Source organism: Oncorhynchus keta, chromosome 13 (assembly GCF_023373465.1).
Source record: "Oncorhynchus keta strain PuntledgeMale-10-30-2019 chromosome 13, Oket_V2, whole genome shotgun sequence".
NCBI lineage: Eukaryota > Metazoa > Chordata > Actinopteri > Salmoniformes > Salmonidae > Oncorhynchus > Oncorhynchus keta.
In genome coordinates, this window is record NC_068433.1 from 48782778 (window position 1) to 48803634 (window position 20857).

General features: G+C 40.6%; 1 protein-coding gene across 1 annotated transcript in view; it reads right to left on the minus strand.

Annotated features, from left to right (window-relative positions):
- The window catches only part of LOC118392586 (liprin-alpha-2-like), a 247539-nt gene that overhangs the window by 13105 nt on the left and 213577 nt on the right, over positions 1–20857 (minus strand). Inside the window, 8 exon segments of the mRNA XM_052460483.1 lie at positions 83–283; positions 1496–1577; positions 5094–5178; positions 9275–9459; positions 9875–9941; positions 9944–10017; positions 12520–12554; positions 18014–18251. Of these exon segments, the coding sequence (XP_052316443.1) occupies positions 83–283; positions 1496–1577; positions 5094–5178; positions 9275–9459; positions 9875–9941; positions 9944–10017; positions 12520–12554; positions 18014–18251 (967 nt within the window).

Genomic DNA, 20857 nt, shown 5'->3' on the forward strand with positions numbered 1-20857 from the left:
GGAGGCAGCGCTATATGCTAAGCTAACACTGACGGCAGTTACATGCATGGGTGTGTGTGCGCGTGTGTCAATGGACACTCACGGTTCTGGAGGTTGGCGGGGCAGATGGACTGGTGAGGGACACCATCTCCTGGATGGCCAGGCGTAGTTTGAGGCGGTGCAGGGGGTTACTGATGCCAATCTCCCTCTGGATCTCTGTGTCCGACAGGGCCGACATGATGGCACCGCTCTTCACGTTGGCACGACACGCCGCCACGTACCAGGCGGGCATCCCCAGCCACAGCTGAAACAGGATGAGGAAGACCATTTGTGATTTCATGTAAAGTAGCGAATGAGCTTGTTTTTACAAATTATAGGTGATGTGGTGGGAGGACTTGTCTACCATCCTTACTTATGGTAGACAAGTTGAGTAGCATTTCCTTGTTTTAATAAAGATCTACTGAGAAACAGTAGGGGGCAGACATGGTTGAAATGTTCACCTTGTATGTTCAAGCATGTTCTATCATAATTACATGAGGAAAAACTGAATACAGACATAGGATATTTCAATGAAGACAGAAAATAAACTGTGATGATTCATTGATAGCCAACACATTAATTTACTTAATGAATACCCATGTTAATATTACACAACATTCCTATGGCCTTTATGAGGTGTAATGTCAAGCAATTACAAGCTGGGGAGAATATGGCATAGTAAATCACAGAGTAGACCTTTACCAACAGCCTCCGAGGTGTCCACCAAGGTGACATCAAAATCTGGGACATTGTCTCCCATAATATATCCGTGAGATCTAGATTCGACACACTGCTGGTCCCATAGGACCCATAGGACCCCCAACGTCACACAGTGTTGTTATAGCCTGGGACAAACACACCTCATTCAACTCATTGAGGGCTTGATGATCAGTTGACTAGTTGTATCAGGTGTGCTTGTCCAGGGCTACAATAAAAATTAGTACTGTTGGGGTATTGGAGGACTGGAGTTGGGGAAACACTGATTTAGATAATAGACTTAATATAATAAAGCACAAAGAGTAATGTCAGCCGGAGGCGTAATCATTTTATAATAACTCTCGGTAACATGCTGACTACTACGGCATTGGAGTTCCCCGGGTCGTAATTACAACACAATTACATCCAACGATTATGTAACAGCACTGTGTCATCCCATGTTTTGATTTAAGGAAAGTATCTGGTTTGCATTTCGTAGTGCCGTATTAGAAAGGGTGACCATTAGGCTGAAGTAAGGCATCGGCTAATTGATTTGAAATGTGAAACATCATCAACGGTCAGAGGTTAGAGGATAATGGGTGTCGTATCTCAGGTGAATGCTGAGTGTGCAGACTGGGGAGTCAAGGAGGAATAGACCACTTCACCGGGGCGGAGAATATTATCTTATTCACAGAGTGGGAGTCTGGCACAGACCTTGTAAATCTATCCCAGAGGCGGGAGGATTGAGAATGGCTCCAGGCCAGAGTAGAGGAGTGCCTACCTCCAGCCAGGCCACCACTGTGGGGCCGTCCCATTGGGCGAAAGGTAAGCCTTTCCTCCTCGCCTCTTCCAACAACTCGTGCCTGAGGGCGGGAGCAGAGACATGGGATTAATGCACTGCACACACACATATATAGTGAGACACTCACTCCCCCTCACACAAGGCACTAGTATTACACCAAGATTTTGTGTGTGTGTTCACTGTACAGTGCCACACACTTTCTCTCTCACAGGCCAGAGCTTTCTGAAAGGGCACGACCTTATCATACAATCTCTCCACACACACACACTGCATGTAAAATGAGTACGCTCTCTCTGCCCTTAGCTCTCTCTCTATCTCTGTCTGCCTCTCCTCTCCCCCCTCTCTCTGCCTGTTTTTCTCTCTGCTGCTCTGCCCCTTTCTCTCTCTGCCCCTCTCTCTCTCACCATCTGGTCCAGACACACCTTGAAGGGACAGCTAGGGCTGCTGGGCTGCTCACTGAAGCCTGACTTTGATTTGCTAATCTGAAAAACCACAAATCTCCACTTGTCTCTGTGCTGCAGCTGGGAATGTATTACTACTGCTGAGATACTAACCACAGAGAGACTGGGCCTTTTCTGCTGATTGAGATACCCCTTTGAGAGTCTTGCTGAAAGTATTCTTTCTGCCATCTTTAAATCGTGTCTGGCGTCTTTATTCACATTCTTAAAAAAAGAAGGTCATACTTCATTTGTGTGGCGGTGGAAGTGTTCAATGGGTAAACTAAGATGGCCAGAGTGAAATAGAGAAATGTGTTGTTTGTGCTGAGCACCACTTTGAAAGCTGTCCTAAGCACTCCTGCCGCCATACTCAGCTCAGAGTAAATTGCACCTTATCTAGGGAGAGCAGAGGAGAGGAGGTTCTCTTTACTCAGTCATGTACCAGGCAATTTGTAATATGCGGATTCCTGCGACACCAACTCTGTTAGGCAGAGAGACAGAGAACTGATGAACGGTCTATATAAATGTGTGTTTGGGGTATGCGTGTGTGTGTGTCTCATCTTTATTGCTGTGTGCACACTGCTAACTGATGGAGTTGGGGAGCAGATTGGTGGGAGGTCTATGGTGTAGAAAAGAACCAGAGAGGCTACGCTAGAGAGATACCCAACTGTGGAACGCTACTTCCTGAAGACAGTTGATAGTGTCTGACTGGTCTAAGAGTCTGAATATAGAGAGGGCCTGTTGAGCTGATAAATACATAACTCACACAACATGCTACACACAAAAACAGACTTCTGAAGTTACAATTCTATTCCGTGAACAGAATACTTCATGAGAGTTCTAAGGCAAGAAACTAGTTCCTGAGTGCAGCTAAAATGTCTTCCATCTGGAGACATAGTGGCCAACATGAGGTATATGGAGAAAAGGCATGTGACACATTATGTATGTGACTTGGTCAGAGTTGAAGGCCTCAGTGCAGAGAAAGGGCACTTGAATACACCATACAAAGACTGAATGGACTGACAGACAACATAGGAAATGTGTCCATTGATGTCAATCAATTTGGTTTCCATTCAATGTCGTGTCAATACAACAGGCATATAGATACATATGTTCATGTTAGATTCTTATGCATGAGATATACATCCACTGAACATAGCTGGGAAAGGAAGGAAACAGTTATGACAAAGAAAATAAAACAACAAGATATGACGCCCCATAACCCGGTATCAGAACCGGTTATATCTCACAGTCACAGATATAGAAACACGCACAAGGAAGGAGGAAGGTATTGGACATTCCAAGTATAAAAATCAACCCCATTAATGGGTGACGGCACACATTCTTTGTCCAGCCATGGATGCAGCCGACACTGCACTGTGGGGAAGAAACATTTTATACGGTAAATGAAAAGATAGAAAGATCGAAAGGAAGAAAGACAGCTAGAAAGCAAGGGGTCATTAACAGCCATAGAGGGACAGAGTGACGTCAGCTTTGGCACCGGCCATTGGGAGGGGGACAGATGGATGGACAGAGAGGTGGACAGACGGCACAGCGCTGACAATGGAGATGTCCAGGTGTCACACTGTCACAACTTACCCGCTTCTTTAGTCACATGATGAGAGGGAGGGAGGAAGAGTACAAGGAGAGAGAGAGAGGAAGAGAAAGTGACGGGAGACAAAAAGTGCACAAATGTTAATGAGTTAACACCCCCCCCCCCCCCTCCTACCACCTTGCCCCCAAAACACACACGAATGCACAAACACACACACTGCCCATACATGCACGGACACATATTCAAACACACACACACACACACACACACACACACACACACACACACACACACACACACACACACACACACACACACACACACACACACACACACACACACACACACAGCAAAATAGAAACAGTCTCTCAAGTAGACATGTGACAAGAGCTTTTCCAAAGACTGACATTAGAACAGTAGAATGACAAGTCAAAGAGTGATATTGGTTAGCAAAAGAAAAGCCACTTTCTTCTTCTCTTTGGTCGATGCAGCTTTTTACAGCATCACGTGCAGGCAGACGAAAGATAATGCACTTGGGGCAAGACACCTGCAATGCATTGGCTCACATTCTTCACAGGAACAAACCAGCCAAATGCCAAACATTACCCAACACATCACACATACACAACACATCAGCAATGAACCAATGAACCATCACGATATTGACCAGGCTGAAAATGTCAATGTAAATTCAGCAGGCAGTTCAATAGCATGCACTGGAAGAGAGCATCAAGATGCAAGGCGGTCCACTTCCTGGAAAACTGGAGAATCGACACCAAAATAGAACACAGTCGTCATCATCATAATACCTTCTATTGATCATCTGTAAGGGTGGGAAAGTTATTTGGCATGACAACTCAAAGCTCGCCGACAGAGAACACATTTGTCATTTGGCACTGACACGGTAGACACATACATCCCCAGTTGAAAGGAGATGGGAACTTGCACATGAGGGAACCCCCAAGTTTTGTCGTTCATGTGTGGGTTTAAAGGAGGACTATATCTGGAACATCAAACCAAAAGCATGAACTAAGAATCGTAGGCCTACAATGTGTGACATGAATAGACTTCCAACCCAATCAATAGTCTGACTGTGTGTTTGGTTAGGGGGGGGATCCCTCTATTGTACGTCTATTCAGGTTCCTGGTCTGTATTGATCCTCTCTCTGCTGGAGAGTGGGAGTATTGGAGATGTATCTTCTATCCAGCCACATGTGGAACTGCCTCTACAGGGAAAGGACTAATGAAACCCCACAGGGATTCCTCACCAGCCACTGTGTATGGGGTCAAAGGTTGGAAACGGGATAATGATCTCTATTCAGATGTACTATAGACAGACACTGCACACAAAGGTGTGTGTATCATAACACTTTAGTAGTGTCATGTACAGTAGATTAACACAGGGGGGTGTTAGTACTGGTGTGGTACATTGCCCAGTGTTTCCAGTGACACAGGTATGATTTATCTCCCACTGGCTGTGATGTGAGCCAATCGAGTATTATTGAGCACAAGGTTGTTGTTTGTTTGGGGTTAAATGCTGCGGTGGCAGGTTTGAGGGGCAGGAGGGGGGTGTTGTGAAAGCTTACTTCTTTTTCAGCCGGCGGTCTTTCTCAGCCTGAGTCCCCAGCTTCCCCACAGCCATGTCCTGACCCAGGTCTGGATCAGATACTCCTGTGAGAGAGAGGGAGAATGGGACGTTACTGCGCTGCCTGTATGGCTCATAGAAATCATCCAGTGTAGACAGTATCCAGACAGTACTAGCAAGGAGCCACCCTTATCTCCTCTGAATCTGTACTCAACAGAGTTTATGCTTTTTCATAGTCACACACATCTACTTCACACAGATGGCAGAGTCAGAGGTGATGTTTGGATGGTGAGGTGGTAAGTAATAACCTCTGTGACAAGTATCATCTAACATAATACAGGCAGGTTAGGGCCCTCAGATCCTCAAAAAGTTCTACAGCTGCACCGTCGAGAGCATCTTGACTGACTGCATCACCACTTCGTATGGCAAAAAGGCCAGCACAGTACAACACTGGGGCCGAGCTCCCTGCCATCCAGGATCTCTATATCAGGTCGGTTCAGAGGAAGGCCCAAAAACAATGGGCCTATGAGACAGCTTCTATCCCAAATACATAAGACTGCTAAATAGCCAGACTGATAAATAGTCAATAAATGGTAGCTGAACTAGCTGCACTGACTCTATCTTGCACTGACCCTACGCACACCCAACTAGACTATATATACACACTCACTAGACTATATATACACACCATATACACACCCACTAGACTACATATACACACCATATACACACTCACTAGACTATATATACACACTCACTAGTCTATATATACACACCATATACACACTCACTCGACTACATATACACACCATATACACACCCACTAGACTATATATACACACTCACTAGACTATATATACACACCATATACACACCCACTAGACTATATATACACACTCACTAGTCTATATATACACACCATATACACACCCACTAGACTACATATACACACCATATACACACTCACTAGACTATATATACACACTCACTAGTCTATATATACACACCATATACACACCCACTAGACTACATATACACACCATATACACACTCACTAGACTATATATACACACCATATACACACTCACTAGACTACATATACACACCATATACACACTCACTAGACTACATATACACACCATATACACACTCACTCGACTACATATACACACTCACTAGACTATATATACACACCATATACACACTCACTAGACTACATATACACACCATATACACACTCACTAGACTACATATACACACCATATACACACTCACTAGACTACATATACACACCATATACACACTCACTAGACTATATATACACACCATATACACACTCACTAGACTACATATACACACCATATCCACACTCACTAGACTATATATACACACCATATACACACTCACTCGACTACATATACACACCATATACACACTCACTAGACTATATATACACACCATATACAAACTCACTAGACTACATATACACACCATATACACACTCACTAGACTACATATACACACCATATACACACTCACTAGACTATATACAATGTATACACACCATATACACACTCACTAGACTACATATACACACTCACTAGACTACATATACACACCATATGCACAGCCACTAGACTATATACAATGTATACACACCATATACACACTCACTAGACTACATATACACACCATATACACACTCACTAGACTACATATACACACCATATACACACTCACTAGACTACATATACACACCATATACACACTCACTAGACTACATATACACACCATATACACACTCACTAGACTACATATACACACCATATACACACTCACTAGACTATATATACACACCATATACACACTCACTAGACTACATATACACACCATATACACACTCACTAGACTACATATACACACCATATACACACTCACTAGACCATATACACACAATATACACACTCACTCGACTACATATACACACCATATGCACACCCACTAGACTATATACAATGTATACACACCATATACACACTCACTAGACTACATATACACACCATATGCACACTCACTAGACCATATACACACAATATACACACTCACTAGACTACATATACACACCATATACACACTCACTAGCAGCCATAAACACACCATATACACACTCACTAGACTACATAAACACACCATATACACTACATTTACCATATACACACAATATACAGAGCACATAGACTACATATACACAACCAGTGGAACAGCCACTTGCATCTAAAGTTGGGGGATAAACACACCATATTACACACTCACTAGACTACATAAACACACCAATATACACACTCACTAGACTACATAAACACACTCACTAGACAACATATACACACCATATACACACTCACTTAGACTCACACTGTCACTCCCACACAAATCCATCACACACCCCAACACACACACACACACACACACACACACACACACACACACACACACACACACACACACACACACACACACACACACACACACACACACACACACACACACACACACACACACACACACACACACTATTTGTTGCTGCTACTCCGTTCTTTGTTTACTCTTATTATTATCTATTCTAATGCCTAGTCACTTTACTGGTACTCCCTGTATATGTACTGGTACTCCCTGTATATATCTTCATTATTGATCTGGTACTGGTACTCCCTGTATATAGCTTCATTATTGATCTGGTACTGGTACTCCCTTAATATATCTTCATTATTGATCTGGTACTGGTACTCCCTGTATATATCTTCATTATTGATCTGGTACTGGTACTCCCTGTATATATCTTCATTATTGATCTGGTACTGGTACTCCCTGTATACAGCTCCACATTGATCTGGTACTGGTACTCCCTGTATATAGCTCCACATTGATCTGGTACTGGTACTCCCTGTATATATCTTCATTATTGATCTGGTACTGGTACTCCCTGTATATAGCTCCACATTGATCTGGTACTGGTACTCCCTGTATATAGCTTCATTATTGATCTGGTACTGGTACTCCCTGTATATAGCTTCATTATTGATCTGGTACTGGTACTCCCTGTATATAGCTCCACATTGTTCTGGTACTGGTACTCCCTGTATATATCTTCATTATTGATCTGGTACTGGTACTCCCTGTATATTGCTCCACATTGATCTGGTACTGGTACTCCCTGTATATATCTTCATTATTGATCTGGTACTCCCTATATATAGACCCATTATTGATCTGGTACTGGTACTCCCTGTATATAGATTAATTATTGATCTGGTACTGGTACTCCCTGTATATAGCTCCACATTGATCTGGTACTGGTACTCCCTGTTTCTAGCTTCATTATTGATCTGGTACTGGTACTCCCTGTATATAGCTTCATTATTGATCTTGTACTGGTACTCCCTGTATATAGCTCCACATTGTTCTGGTACTGGTACTCCCTGTATATATCTTCATTATTGATCTGGTACTGGTACTTTGTTTGATATTGCTCCACATTGATCTGGTAACTGGTACTCCTGCTGTAAATATCTTCATTATTGATCTGGTAAACCAAACAATATATAGACCCATTATTGATCTGGTACTGGTACTCCAGTGTATATAGATTAATTATTGATCTGGTACTGGTACTCCCTGTATATAGCTCCACATTGATCTGGTACTGGTACTCCCTGTTTCTAGCTTCATTATTGATCTGGTACTGGTACTCCCTGTATATAGCTTCATTATTGATCTTGTACTGGTACTCCCTGTATATAGCTCCACATTGTTCTGGTACTCCCTGTATATATCTTCATTATTGATCTGGTACTGGTACTCCCTGTATATAGCTCTTATTTTACTCCTGTATTTTATTTTTAATCCTCATTTATTTTACTCTGCATTGTTTGGAAATGTTCGTAAGTAAGCATTTCACTGTAAAGTCTACACCTGTTGTATTCGGCGCAGGTGATAAATACAATTTGATTTGAGAAAGTATTAACTCCCTGGCAAGGCACTGTCAGTAACTCTGGATCAGAACGTCTGCTAAACTGCCAAATGACTAAAATGTCAATGTACATGAATGACTTCTCATAAACCAAACAATACATAGAACAGACAAGAGCAACTCATATCAGAGAGGTGCTGAGTGTAGACCAGTACCGTGGCTCTGCCCGATGGCCTCCCTGTGGGCATGCAGCTGTGCCAGTCTGGTCTTCTCCTTCTTGCCAAACAGGCGTCCGATGGAGGACTTGATGCCCTTCTTCTTGGGCTGCTTGTTGATGGAGTCCTGACTGCTGGCTACGCTGCTCAGAGCACTGGCCTCTGCCTCCAGGTTGGCAGCAATGCTGCAAACACACGCACACACACGGATGCACGCAACACTGTTATTACACTACAGTCACACCTCACATCAATCTCTACAACACTGTTATTACAATATAGTCACACACCTCACACACACACACACACACACACTTACACACACACACACACACATACACACACCTCACATATCAATCACTACAACACACACACACACACCTCACACATCACACAACACTGTTACACACACACACAAAGGAAAAAGATACAACTTGGGTAAGAGATCATTTGTCTCATAAACTTCCATCAGGATGAAGATGGAGTGTGTGTGTGTGTGTGCAACACTGGTATTACAATATAGTCACACATCAATCTCTGCAACACTGGTATTGTGTGTATAGTCACACCTCACATCAATCTCTACATCACTGTTACTACACTATAATCATACCTCGGGCCTCGTTGTGTGAGGAGGCTGGCAGTGTGCGGGTCAATGCGTACAACCTGGTATGGGAGGAGGGGACGTCTCACACTTGATGGTAGCCTTGTCCTGGCCGTCATCGTACAACACTGTTATTACACTACAGTCACACCTGACATCAATCTCTACAACACTGAAGTAGACACTGTAGTAGCTCTAATAAAACTAGTATAGTAGCATCTCACACATCAGTCTCTACAACACTGTTATTACACTATAGTCACACCTCACACATCAATCTCTACAACACTGGTATTACACTATAGTCACACCTCACACATCAATCTCTACAACACTGGTATTACAATATAGTCACACCTCACACATCAATCTCTGCAACACTGGTATTACACTATAGTCACACCTCACACATCAATCTCTACAACACTGGTATTACACTATAGTCACACCTCACATCAATCTCTACAACACTGTTATTACACTATAGTCACACCTCACATCAATCTCTACAACACTGGTATTACAATATAGTCACACCTCACACATCAATCTCTGCAACACTGGTATTACACTATAGTCACACCTCACACATCAATCTCTGCAACACTGGTATTACACTATAGTCACACCTCACATCAATCTCTACAACACTGTTATTACACTATAGTCACACCTCACATCAATCTCTACAACACTGTTATTACAATATAGTCACACCTCACATCAATCTCTACAACACTGGTATTACACTATAGTCACACCTCACACATCAATCTCTACAACACTGGTATTACACTATAGTCACACCTCAATCTCTACAACACTGTTATTACACTACAGTCACACCTCACATCAATCTCTACAACACTGTTATTACAATATAGTCAGTCACACCTCACACATCAATCTCTGCAACACTGTTATTACACTATAGTCACACAATCTCTGCAACACTGGTATTAATTATAGTCACACCTCACATATCAATCTCTACAACACTGGTATTACACTATAGTCACACCTCACACATCAATCTCTACAACACTGTTACTACACTATAGTCACACAATCTCTACAACACTGGTATTAATTATAGTCACACCTCACTCATCAATCTCTACAACACTGGTATTAATTATAGTCACACCTCACACATCAATCTCTACAACACTGGTATTAATTATAGTCACACCAATCACAACACTGTTATTACAATCTCTACAACACTGGTATTACTGTACTATAGTCACACCTCACACATCAATCTCTACAACACTGTTACTACAATATAGTACACCTCACACATCAAGCTCTACAACACTGTTATTACACTATAGTCACACCTCACACATCAATCTCTACAACACTGTTATTACACTATAGTCACACCTCACACATCAATCTCTACAACACTGTTATTACAATATAGTCACACCTCACACATCAATCTCTGCAACACTGTTATTACACTATAGTCACACAATCTCTTCAACACTGGTATTAATTATAGTCACACCTCAATCTCTACAACACTGGTATTACACTATAGTCACACAACCTCAATCAATCTCAACACTGGTATTAATTATAGTCACACCTCAATCTCTACAACACTGGTATTAATTATAGTCACACCTCACAGATCAATCTCTACAACACTGGTATTAATTATAGTCACACCTCACACATCAATCTCTACAACACTGGTATTACACTATAGTCACACCTCACACATCAATCTCTACAACACTGTTACTACACTATAGTCACACAATCTCTACAACACTGGTATTAATTATAGTCACACCTCACACATCAATCTCTACAACACTGTTATTACACTATAGTCACACCTCACACATCACTCTCTATAACACTGTTACTACAATATAGTAAAACCTCACACATCAATCTCTACAACACTGTTATTACAATATAGAACACCTCACACATCAAGCTCTACAACACTGTTATTACACTATAGTCACACCTCACACATCAATCTCTACAACACTGTTACTACAATATAGTAAAACCTCACACATCAATCTCTACAACACTGTTATTACAATATAGAACACCTCACACATCAAGCTCTACAACACTGTTATTACACTATAGTCACACCTCACACATCAATCTCTACAACACTGTTACTACAATATAGACACACCTCACACATCAATCTCTACAACACTGTTATTACACTATAGTCACACCTCACACATCAATCTCTGCAACACTGTTACTACAATATAGTTACACCTCACACATCAATCTCTACAACACTGTTACTACAATATCGTAAAACCTCACACATCAATCTCTACAACACTGTTATTACAATATAGAACACCTCACACATCAAGCTCTACAACACTGTTATTACACTATAGTCACACCTCACACATCAATCTCTATAACACTGTTACTACATTATAGTCACACCTCACACATCAATCTCTACAGTACCGTTACTACAATATAGTCACACATCAATCTCTACAATACTGTTTGCTTATAGGTCTTCAGAGTCCAATAATGGCAAGGATACACCAGACCATGACAGTCATCTACAGGAAGACAGAGGTACTATGAATTTGAAATGTCTGATGTAATAAAATGAACATATCATTAGTACTGTACCTTTCTCCTGTGTTTCCTCAGATCACTGGGCTGCAGGGTGGAGGACAGGAAAGAAAAGGAAATCACTTTAAACAATATGTCCTCCCCCATACAGAAACACCTCATTTATAGTTATAGACATGGCTATCCCGATATACCATCAGGTGGGCACATGACCTGTCAATTACACATTACACCACACAATCAATTACAGTGATTTGTTGACAAAATAACCAGCTTTGCCACTATTAATTTGAGAGGTCAATAAAATCAAAGGCTCATTCTTTAAAAGCCCCTGGGTATTGGCAACATTCACTCTCTGAGACCGTCTGGCTGTTTGTCTGGCTGTCTGTCTGGATGTCTGGTCTTTTATTGACCTAATGTAGACAGCACTTTTATTGACCTAACAAACAGTACTTTTATTGACCTAATGTAGACAGCACTTTTATTGACCTAACAGACAGTACTTTTATTGACCTAACAGACAGTACTTTTATTGACCTAACAGACAGTACTTTTATTGACCTAACGTAGACAGCACTTTTATTGACCTAACGTAGACAGCACTTTTATTGACCTAACGTAGACAGTACTTTTATTGACCTAACGTAGACAGCACTTTTATTGACCTAACGTAGACAGTACTTTTATTGACCTAACGTAGACAGTACTTTTATTGACCTAATGTAGACAATACTTTTATTGACCTAACAGACAGTACTTTTATTGACCTAACAGACAGTACATTTATTGACCAAACAGACAGTCCTTGTACTGACCTAAAAGACAGTACTTTTATTGACCTAACAGACAGTACTTTTATTGACCTAACGTAGACAGCACTTTTATTGACCCAACAGACAGTCCTTGTACTGACCTAAAAGACAGTACTTTTATTGACCTAACAGACAGTACTTTTATTGACCTAACGTAGACAGCACTTTTATTGACCTAACGTAGACAGTACTTTTATTGACCTAACGTAGACAGCACTTTTATTGACCTAACGTAGACAGTACTTTTATTGACCTAACGTAGACAGCACTTTTATTGACCCAACAGACAGTCCTTGTACTGACCTAAAAGACAGTACTTTTATTGACCTAACAGACAGTACTTTTATTGACCTAACGTAGACAGCACTTTTATTGACCCAACAGACAGTCCTTTTTATACCTGACCTTTTAAAACAGACAGTACTTTTATTGACCTAACAGACATTGTACTTTTATTGACCTAACGACAGTAGACAGCACTTTTATTGACCTAACGACAGTAGACAGACAGTACTTTTATTGACCTAACGTAGACAGCACTTTTATTGACCTAACGTAGACAGTACTTTTATTGACCTAACGTAGACAGTACTTTTATTGACCTAACAGACAGTACTTTTATTGACCTAACAGACAGTACTTTTATTGACCTAACGTAGACAGCACTTTTATTGACCTAACAGACAGTACTTTTATTGACCTAACAGACAGTACTTTTATTGACCTAACGTAGACAGCACTTTTATTGACCAAACAGACAGTACTTTTATTGACCTAATAGACAGTACTTTTATTGACCTAAAAGACAGTACTTTTATTGACCTAATGTAGACAGCACTTTTATTGACCTAACAGACAGTACTTTTATTGACCTAAAAGACAGTACTTTTATTGACCTAACGTAGACAGTACTTTTATTGACCTAACGTAGACAGTACTTTTATTGACCTAACGTAGACAGTACTTTTATTGACCTAACGTAGACAGCACTTTTATTGACCTAACGTAGACAGTACTTTTATTGACCTAATGTAGACAGTACTTTTAATGACCGAACATAGAGTACTTTTATTGACCTAACAGACAGTACTTTTATTGACCTAACAGACAGTACTTTTATTGACCTAACGTAGACAGCACTTTTATTGACCTAACAGACAGTACTTTTATTGACCTAACAGACAGTACTTTTATTGACCTAACAGACAGTCATTTTATTGACCTAACGTAGACAGTACTTTTATTGACCTAATGTAGACAGTACTTTTATTGACCAAATGTAGACAGCACTTTTATTGACCTAACAGACAGTACTTTTATTGACCTAACAGACAGTACTTTTATTGACCTAACAGACAGTACTTTTATTGACCTAACGTAGACAGTACTTTTATTGACCTAAAGTAGACAGTACTTTTATTGACCTAACGTAGACAGCACTTTTATTGACCTAACGTAGACAGTACTTTTATTGACCAAATGTAGACAGCACTTTTATTGACCTAACAGACAGTACTTTTATTGACCTAACGTAGACAGTACTTTTATTGACCTAACGTAGACAGTACTTTTATTGACCTAAAGTAGACAGTACTTTTATTGACCTAAAGTAGACAGTACTTTTATTGACCTAACGTAGACAGCACTTTTATTGACCTAACGTAGACAGTACTTTTATTGACCAAATGTAGACAGCACTTTTATTGACCTAACAGACAGTACTTTTATTGACCTAATAGACAGTACTTTTATTGACCTAATAGACAGTACTTTTATTGATCTAAAAGACAGTACTTTTATTGACCTAATGTAGACAGCACTTTTATTGACCTAACAGACAGTACTTTTATTGACCTAACAGACAGTACTTTTATTGACCTAACAGACAGTACTTTTATTGACCTAACAGACAGTACTTTTATTGACCTAACAGACAGTACTTTTATTGACCTAACAAAGACAGTACTTTTATTGACCTAACATTGACAGCACTTTTATTGACCTAAAGTAGACAGTACTTTTATTGACCTAACATAGACAGCACTTTTATTGACCTAACGTAGACAGTACTTTTATTGACCAAATGTAGACAGCACTTTTATTGACCTAACAGACAGTACTTTTATTGACCTAACGTAGACAGTACTTTTATTGACCTAACGGACAGTAGTTTTATTGACCTAACGTAGACAGTACTTTTATTGACCTAACGGACAGTAGTTTTATTGACCTAACAGACAGTACTTTTTTTGACCTAATGTAGACAGCACTTTTATTGACCTAACAGACAGTACTTTTATTGACCTAACATAGACAGTACTTTTATTGACCTAACAGACAGTACTTTTATTGACCTAACGTAGACAGCACTTTTATTGACCTAACGTAGACAGTACTTTTATTGACCAAATGTAGACAGCACTTTTATTGACCTAACAGACAGTACTTTTATTGACCTAACGTAGACAGTACTTTTATTGACCTAACGGACAGTAGTTTTATTGACCTAACAGACAGTACTTTTTTTGACCTAATGTAGACAGCACTTTTATTGACCTAACAGACAGTACTTTTATTGACCTAACGTAGACAGTACTTTTATTGACCTAACGGACAGTAGTTTTATTGACCTAACAGACAGTACTTTTTTTGACCTAATGTAGACAGCACTTTTATTGACCTAACAGACAATACTTTTATTGACCTAACAGACAGTACTTTTATTGACCTAACAGACAGTACTTTTATTGACCTAACAGACAGTACTTTTATTGACCTAATGTAGACAGTACTTTTATTGACCTAACAGACAATACTTTTATTGACCTAACAGACAGTACTTTTTTTGACCTAACGTAGACAGTACTTTTTTTGACCTAACGTAGACAGTACTTTTATTGACCTAACAAAGACAGTCATTTTATTGACCTAACAGACAGTACTTTTTTTGACCTAGTGTAGACAGTACTTTTATTGACCTAACAGACAGTACTTTTATTGACCTAACATCGACAGTACTTTTATTGACCTAACAGACAGTACTTTTATTGACCTAACCTTGACTGCATTTTTATTGACCTAACAGACAGTACTTTTATTGACCTAACAGACAGTACTTTTATTGACCTAACCTTGACTGCATTTTTATTGACCTAACAGACAGTACTTTTATTGACCTAACAGACAGTACTTTTATTGACCTAACGTAGACAGCACTTTTATTGACCTAACATCGACAGTACTTTTATTGACTTAACAGGCAGTACTTTTATTGACCTAACCGTGACTGCATTTTTATTGACCTAACAGACAGTACTTTTATTGACCTAACGTAGACGGCACTTTTATTGACCTAACAGGCAGTACTTTTATTGACCTAACGTAGACGGCACTTTTATTGACCTAACAGACAGTACTTTTATTGACCTAACAGACAGTACTTTTATTGACCTAACAGACAGTACTTTTATTGACCTAACCTTGACTGCATTTTTATTGACCTAACAGACAGTACTTTTATTGACCTAACAGACAGTACTTTTATTGACCTAACCTTGACTGCATTTTTATTGACCTAACAGACAGTACTTTTATTGACCTAACAGACAGTACTTTTATTGACCTAACCTTGACTGCATTTTTATTGACCTAACAGGCAGTACTTTTATTGACCTAACCGTGACTGCATTTTTATTGACCTAACAGACAGTACTTTTATTGACCTAACGTAGACGGCACTTTTATTGACCTAACAGGCAGTACTTTTATTGACCTAACGTAGACGGCACTTTTATTGACCTAACAGACAGTACTTTTATTGACCTAACGTAGACGGCACTTTTATTGACCTAACATACAGTACTTTTATTGACCTAACAGACAGTACTTTTATTGACCTAACAGGCAGTACTTTTATTGACCTAACATACAGTACTTTTATTGACCTAACAGACAGTACTTTTATTGACCTTACAGGCAGTACTTTTATTGACCTAACGTAGACAGTACTTTTATTGACCTAACGTAGACAGTACTTTTATTGACCTAACGTAGGCAGTACTTTTATTGACCTAACAGACAGTACTTTTATTGACCTAACGTAGGCAGTACTTTTATTGACCTAACGTAGACAGTACTTGTATTGCTCAATAGGACAATAGTGGCAAAATATAAAAAATCTTCTGAAGTCCTTAAAACATAGTAAACAAACATAGCACAGACTATCACATCCTGGTATCTACAACACACACAAACCAAGCCAAGCTCTACGATGAAGGAGTAATGAAACCCAACCAGATAGATTATGCAACTCAATCCATCAAGGAAAGAACATCTAAATCAAGTTGAAAGAAAGGCAATACATGGTTTTACAAGTGGCTGGCTAATGAAAAAAAATCTACGTCTGGCTCTCTCTCAGAGCTGCTTTTAAAGCTGGTACAGGGTCATTTGAGGTTACTCGTTAACCATTAAATTGAGTTAACTTTCCGTTATAGCGTAATCAAGGGCAGCTCAGGTGAAGTAGTCGTATGAGGTCTATTGAAAGAGCAAGGCTGAGAACAAAGAAAGAGAGGCCAAACACAGCATACTGAATGCTGATCCCAGGTGCTTCTATTGGCCCTGTCCTGCACCACAATACAGACAGAGCCCGATACGGCTGTGGTAGCCTTCGTCATGACTGGGATACACTCGTACGTACACCCCCCACCACAGCCCGTCCTGACCCCAGCAGCGTACCAGTGTCATGATACCCATGCGCTCCATGTCTGTGGTGCTGCGGTGGTCCAGCTTGGGGGTGGAGTGTCCGCTGGGCGGGGAGGAAGAGGCCAGGGAGGAGGCGGTGGCCGAAGCGGTGATGGAGGCTCCGGGGTGGTGCATACGGGCGAGGTTGAGACCCTCGAGGCTGACGCTGGCCACGCGGTTCTCTATCTCCTCTGCCCGTAGCTCTGTCGACTCCTTCTCTTCCTGGATCAGTCTGGGAGAGAGGTCGAGGGGGAGGCAGAGAGGGAGGGAGGGATTGATTAGACTTATTTCACAGCTGCATTCAGCCACTCTATATATAGAAAGCTCATTCACCCAACAGGACTCTGAGAATTCTCAGAATCCCTTGGTCCTTTGTGGTTCAATTCTCTGGATGTACATGGAAATCCCCACTGCAGACCCATAGGGCTCCTCTTAAAGACAACGCGGGGAGACAAAAAGCCAGTTCATTACCCATAAACCATATAGGCGCACAACACTACCTCACAACACTAATTAGTTTAGAATTTAATTCCCAAGGCTTCTGCCATCGGAGCTGAAATCGTATTCCAACTCAGCATATTCTTACCCAGAAATCACCCCGATGAGGCATGTCTCTATCGATTGTGCTTATAAGCAAAAAACAATAAAGACCTGAGGTAAATGAACAACACTTCACTTTAAAATGTCACTTAAGCTTAGGGTTGTGTGAAATAATACTTGGCTAATCACCAGACAAGAAGATCAGTACAATATTAACAAGTAAGTAACAGACCTTGTATCTGGAATAAGCCTAAACCAATAAATACTGTTGTTTGATTTCAAACTGTTTCAGGCTCCCAATGTTAACCGAGTGTTTATAGTCTTAATACAATAGATTATTCTGACAGCTAATTGGGTAAATTATCAATACTTGAATAAAACTACAGTATATCAGTGTCAGCTCTGTAACTGGCAGTATCTGAGGTTTGTGTTTAATTCATCTAGACAGGGCATCACACTCTGCAGACAAGAGCCAACAAGCTTCAGCCCTGAAGACAAGTGTGTCCACACACATCCCTGGATATCCTATCAATTACTGTCTCATTAAATCAATTGCATTGCCACAGAAACCTGAGGCATGGAGCCCACTGATAGGATGAGCCAGCCTTAGGGGTGGAGAAAGCTAGGCCAACACCCATAAACTCTCCCTCATGTCAAGCACTAAGAGGCATATTTTACCAATCAACAATGAAGTGACCAACATGGAGTAATCAAATCAATGTGTCAGTAATGTTTCCCAAGGAACTTTATCCACATAACATACAACTTGATTTACATAAAGATCAGTCACAAGGGGTGTTTCCTGGCAATGAGACCTGACCAGGAAGCCAAACAGTTTTTATCTGGTCCCAAAGCATGGTCTGTCCAATAACATCAGGGTTAAAGTCAGGTAAATGTCTGGTCCCTAGCATGGTCTGTCCAATAACATCAGGGTTAAAGTCAGGTAAATGTCTGGTCCCTAGCATGGTCTGTCTAATAACATCAGGGTTAAAGTCAGGTAAATGTCTGGTCCCTAGCATGGTCTGTCCAATAACATCAGGGTTAAAGTCAGGTAAATGTCTGGTCCCTAGCATGGTCTGTCCAATAAAATCAGGGTTAAAGTCAGGTAAATGTCTGGTCCCGAGCATGGTCTGTCCAATAAAAAAAAAGCAGGGTTAAAGTCAGGTAAATGTCTGGTCCCTAGCATGTTCTGTCCAATAACATCAGGGTTAAAGTCAGGTAAATGTCTGGTCCCTAGCATGGTCTGTCCAATAAAAGCAGGGTTAAAGTCAGGTAAATGTCTGGTCCCTAGCATGGTCTGTCCAATAACATCAGGGTTAAAGTCAGGTAAATGTCTGGTCCCTAGCATGGTCTGTCCAATAACATCAGGGTTAAAGTCAGGTAAATGTCTGGTCCCTAGCATGGTCTGTCCAATAACATCAGGGTTAAAGTCAGGTAAATGTCTGGTCCCTAGCATGGTCTGTCCAATAAAAGCAGGGTTAAAGTCAGGTAAATGTCTGGTCCCTAGCATGGTCTGTCCAATAACATCAGGGTTAAAGTCAGGTAAATGTCTGGTCCCTAGCATGGTCTGTCTAATAACATCAGGGTTAAAGTCAGGTAAATGTCTGGTCCCTAGCATGGTCTGTCTAATAACATCAGGGTTAAAGTCAGGTAAATGTCTGGTCCCTAGCATGGTCTGTCCAATAACATCAGGGTTAAAGTCAGGTAAATGTCTGGTCCCTAGCATGGTCTGTCTAATAAAAGCAGGGTTAAAGTCAGGTAAATGTCTGGTCCCTAGCATGGTCTGTCTAATAAAAGCAGGGTTAAAGTCAGGTAAATGTCTGGTCCCTAGCATGGTCTGTCCAATAACATCAGGGTTAAAGTCAGGTAAATGTCTGGTCCCTAGCATGTTCTGTCTAATAACATCAGGGTTAAAGTCAGGTAAATGTCTGGTCCCTAGCATGGTCTGTCCAATAACATCAGGGTTAAAGTCAGGTAAATGTCTGGTCCCTAGCATGGTCTGTCCAATAACATCAGGGTTAAAGTCAGGTAAATGTCTGGTCCCTAGCATGGTCTGTCTAATAAAAGCAGGGTTAAAGTCAGGTAAATGTCTGGTCCCTAGCATGGTCTGTCTAATAACATCAGGGTTAAAGTCAGGTAAATGTCTGGTCCCTAGCATGGTCTGTCCAATAAAAAAAAAAATGCAGGGTTAAAGTCAGGTAAATGTCTGGTCCCTAGCATGTTCTGTCTAATAACATCAGGGTTAAAGTCAGGTAAATGTCTGGTCCCTAGCATGGTCTGTCTAATAACATCAGGGTT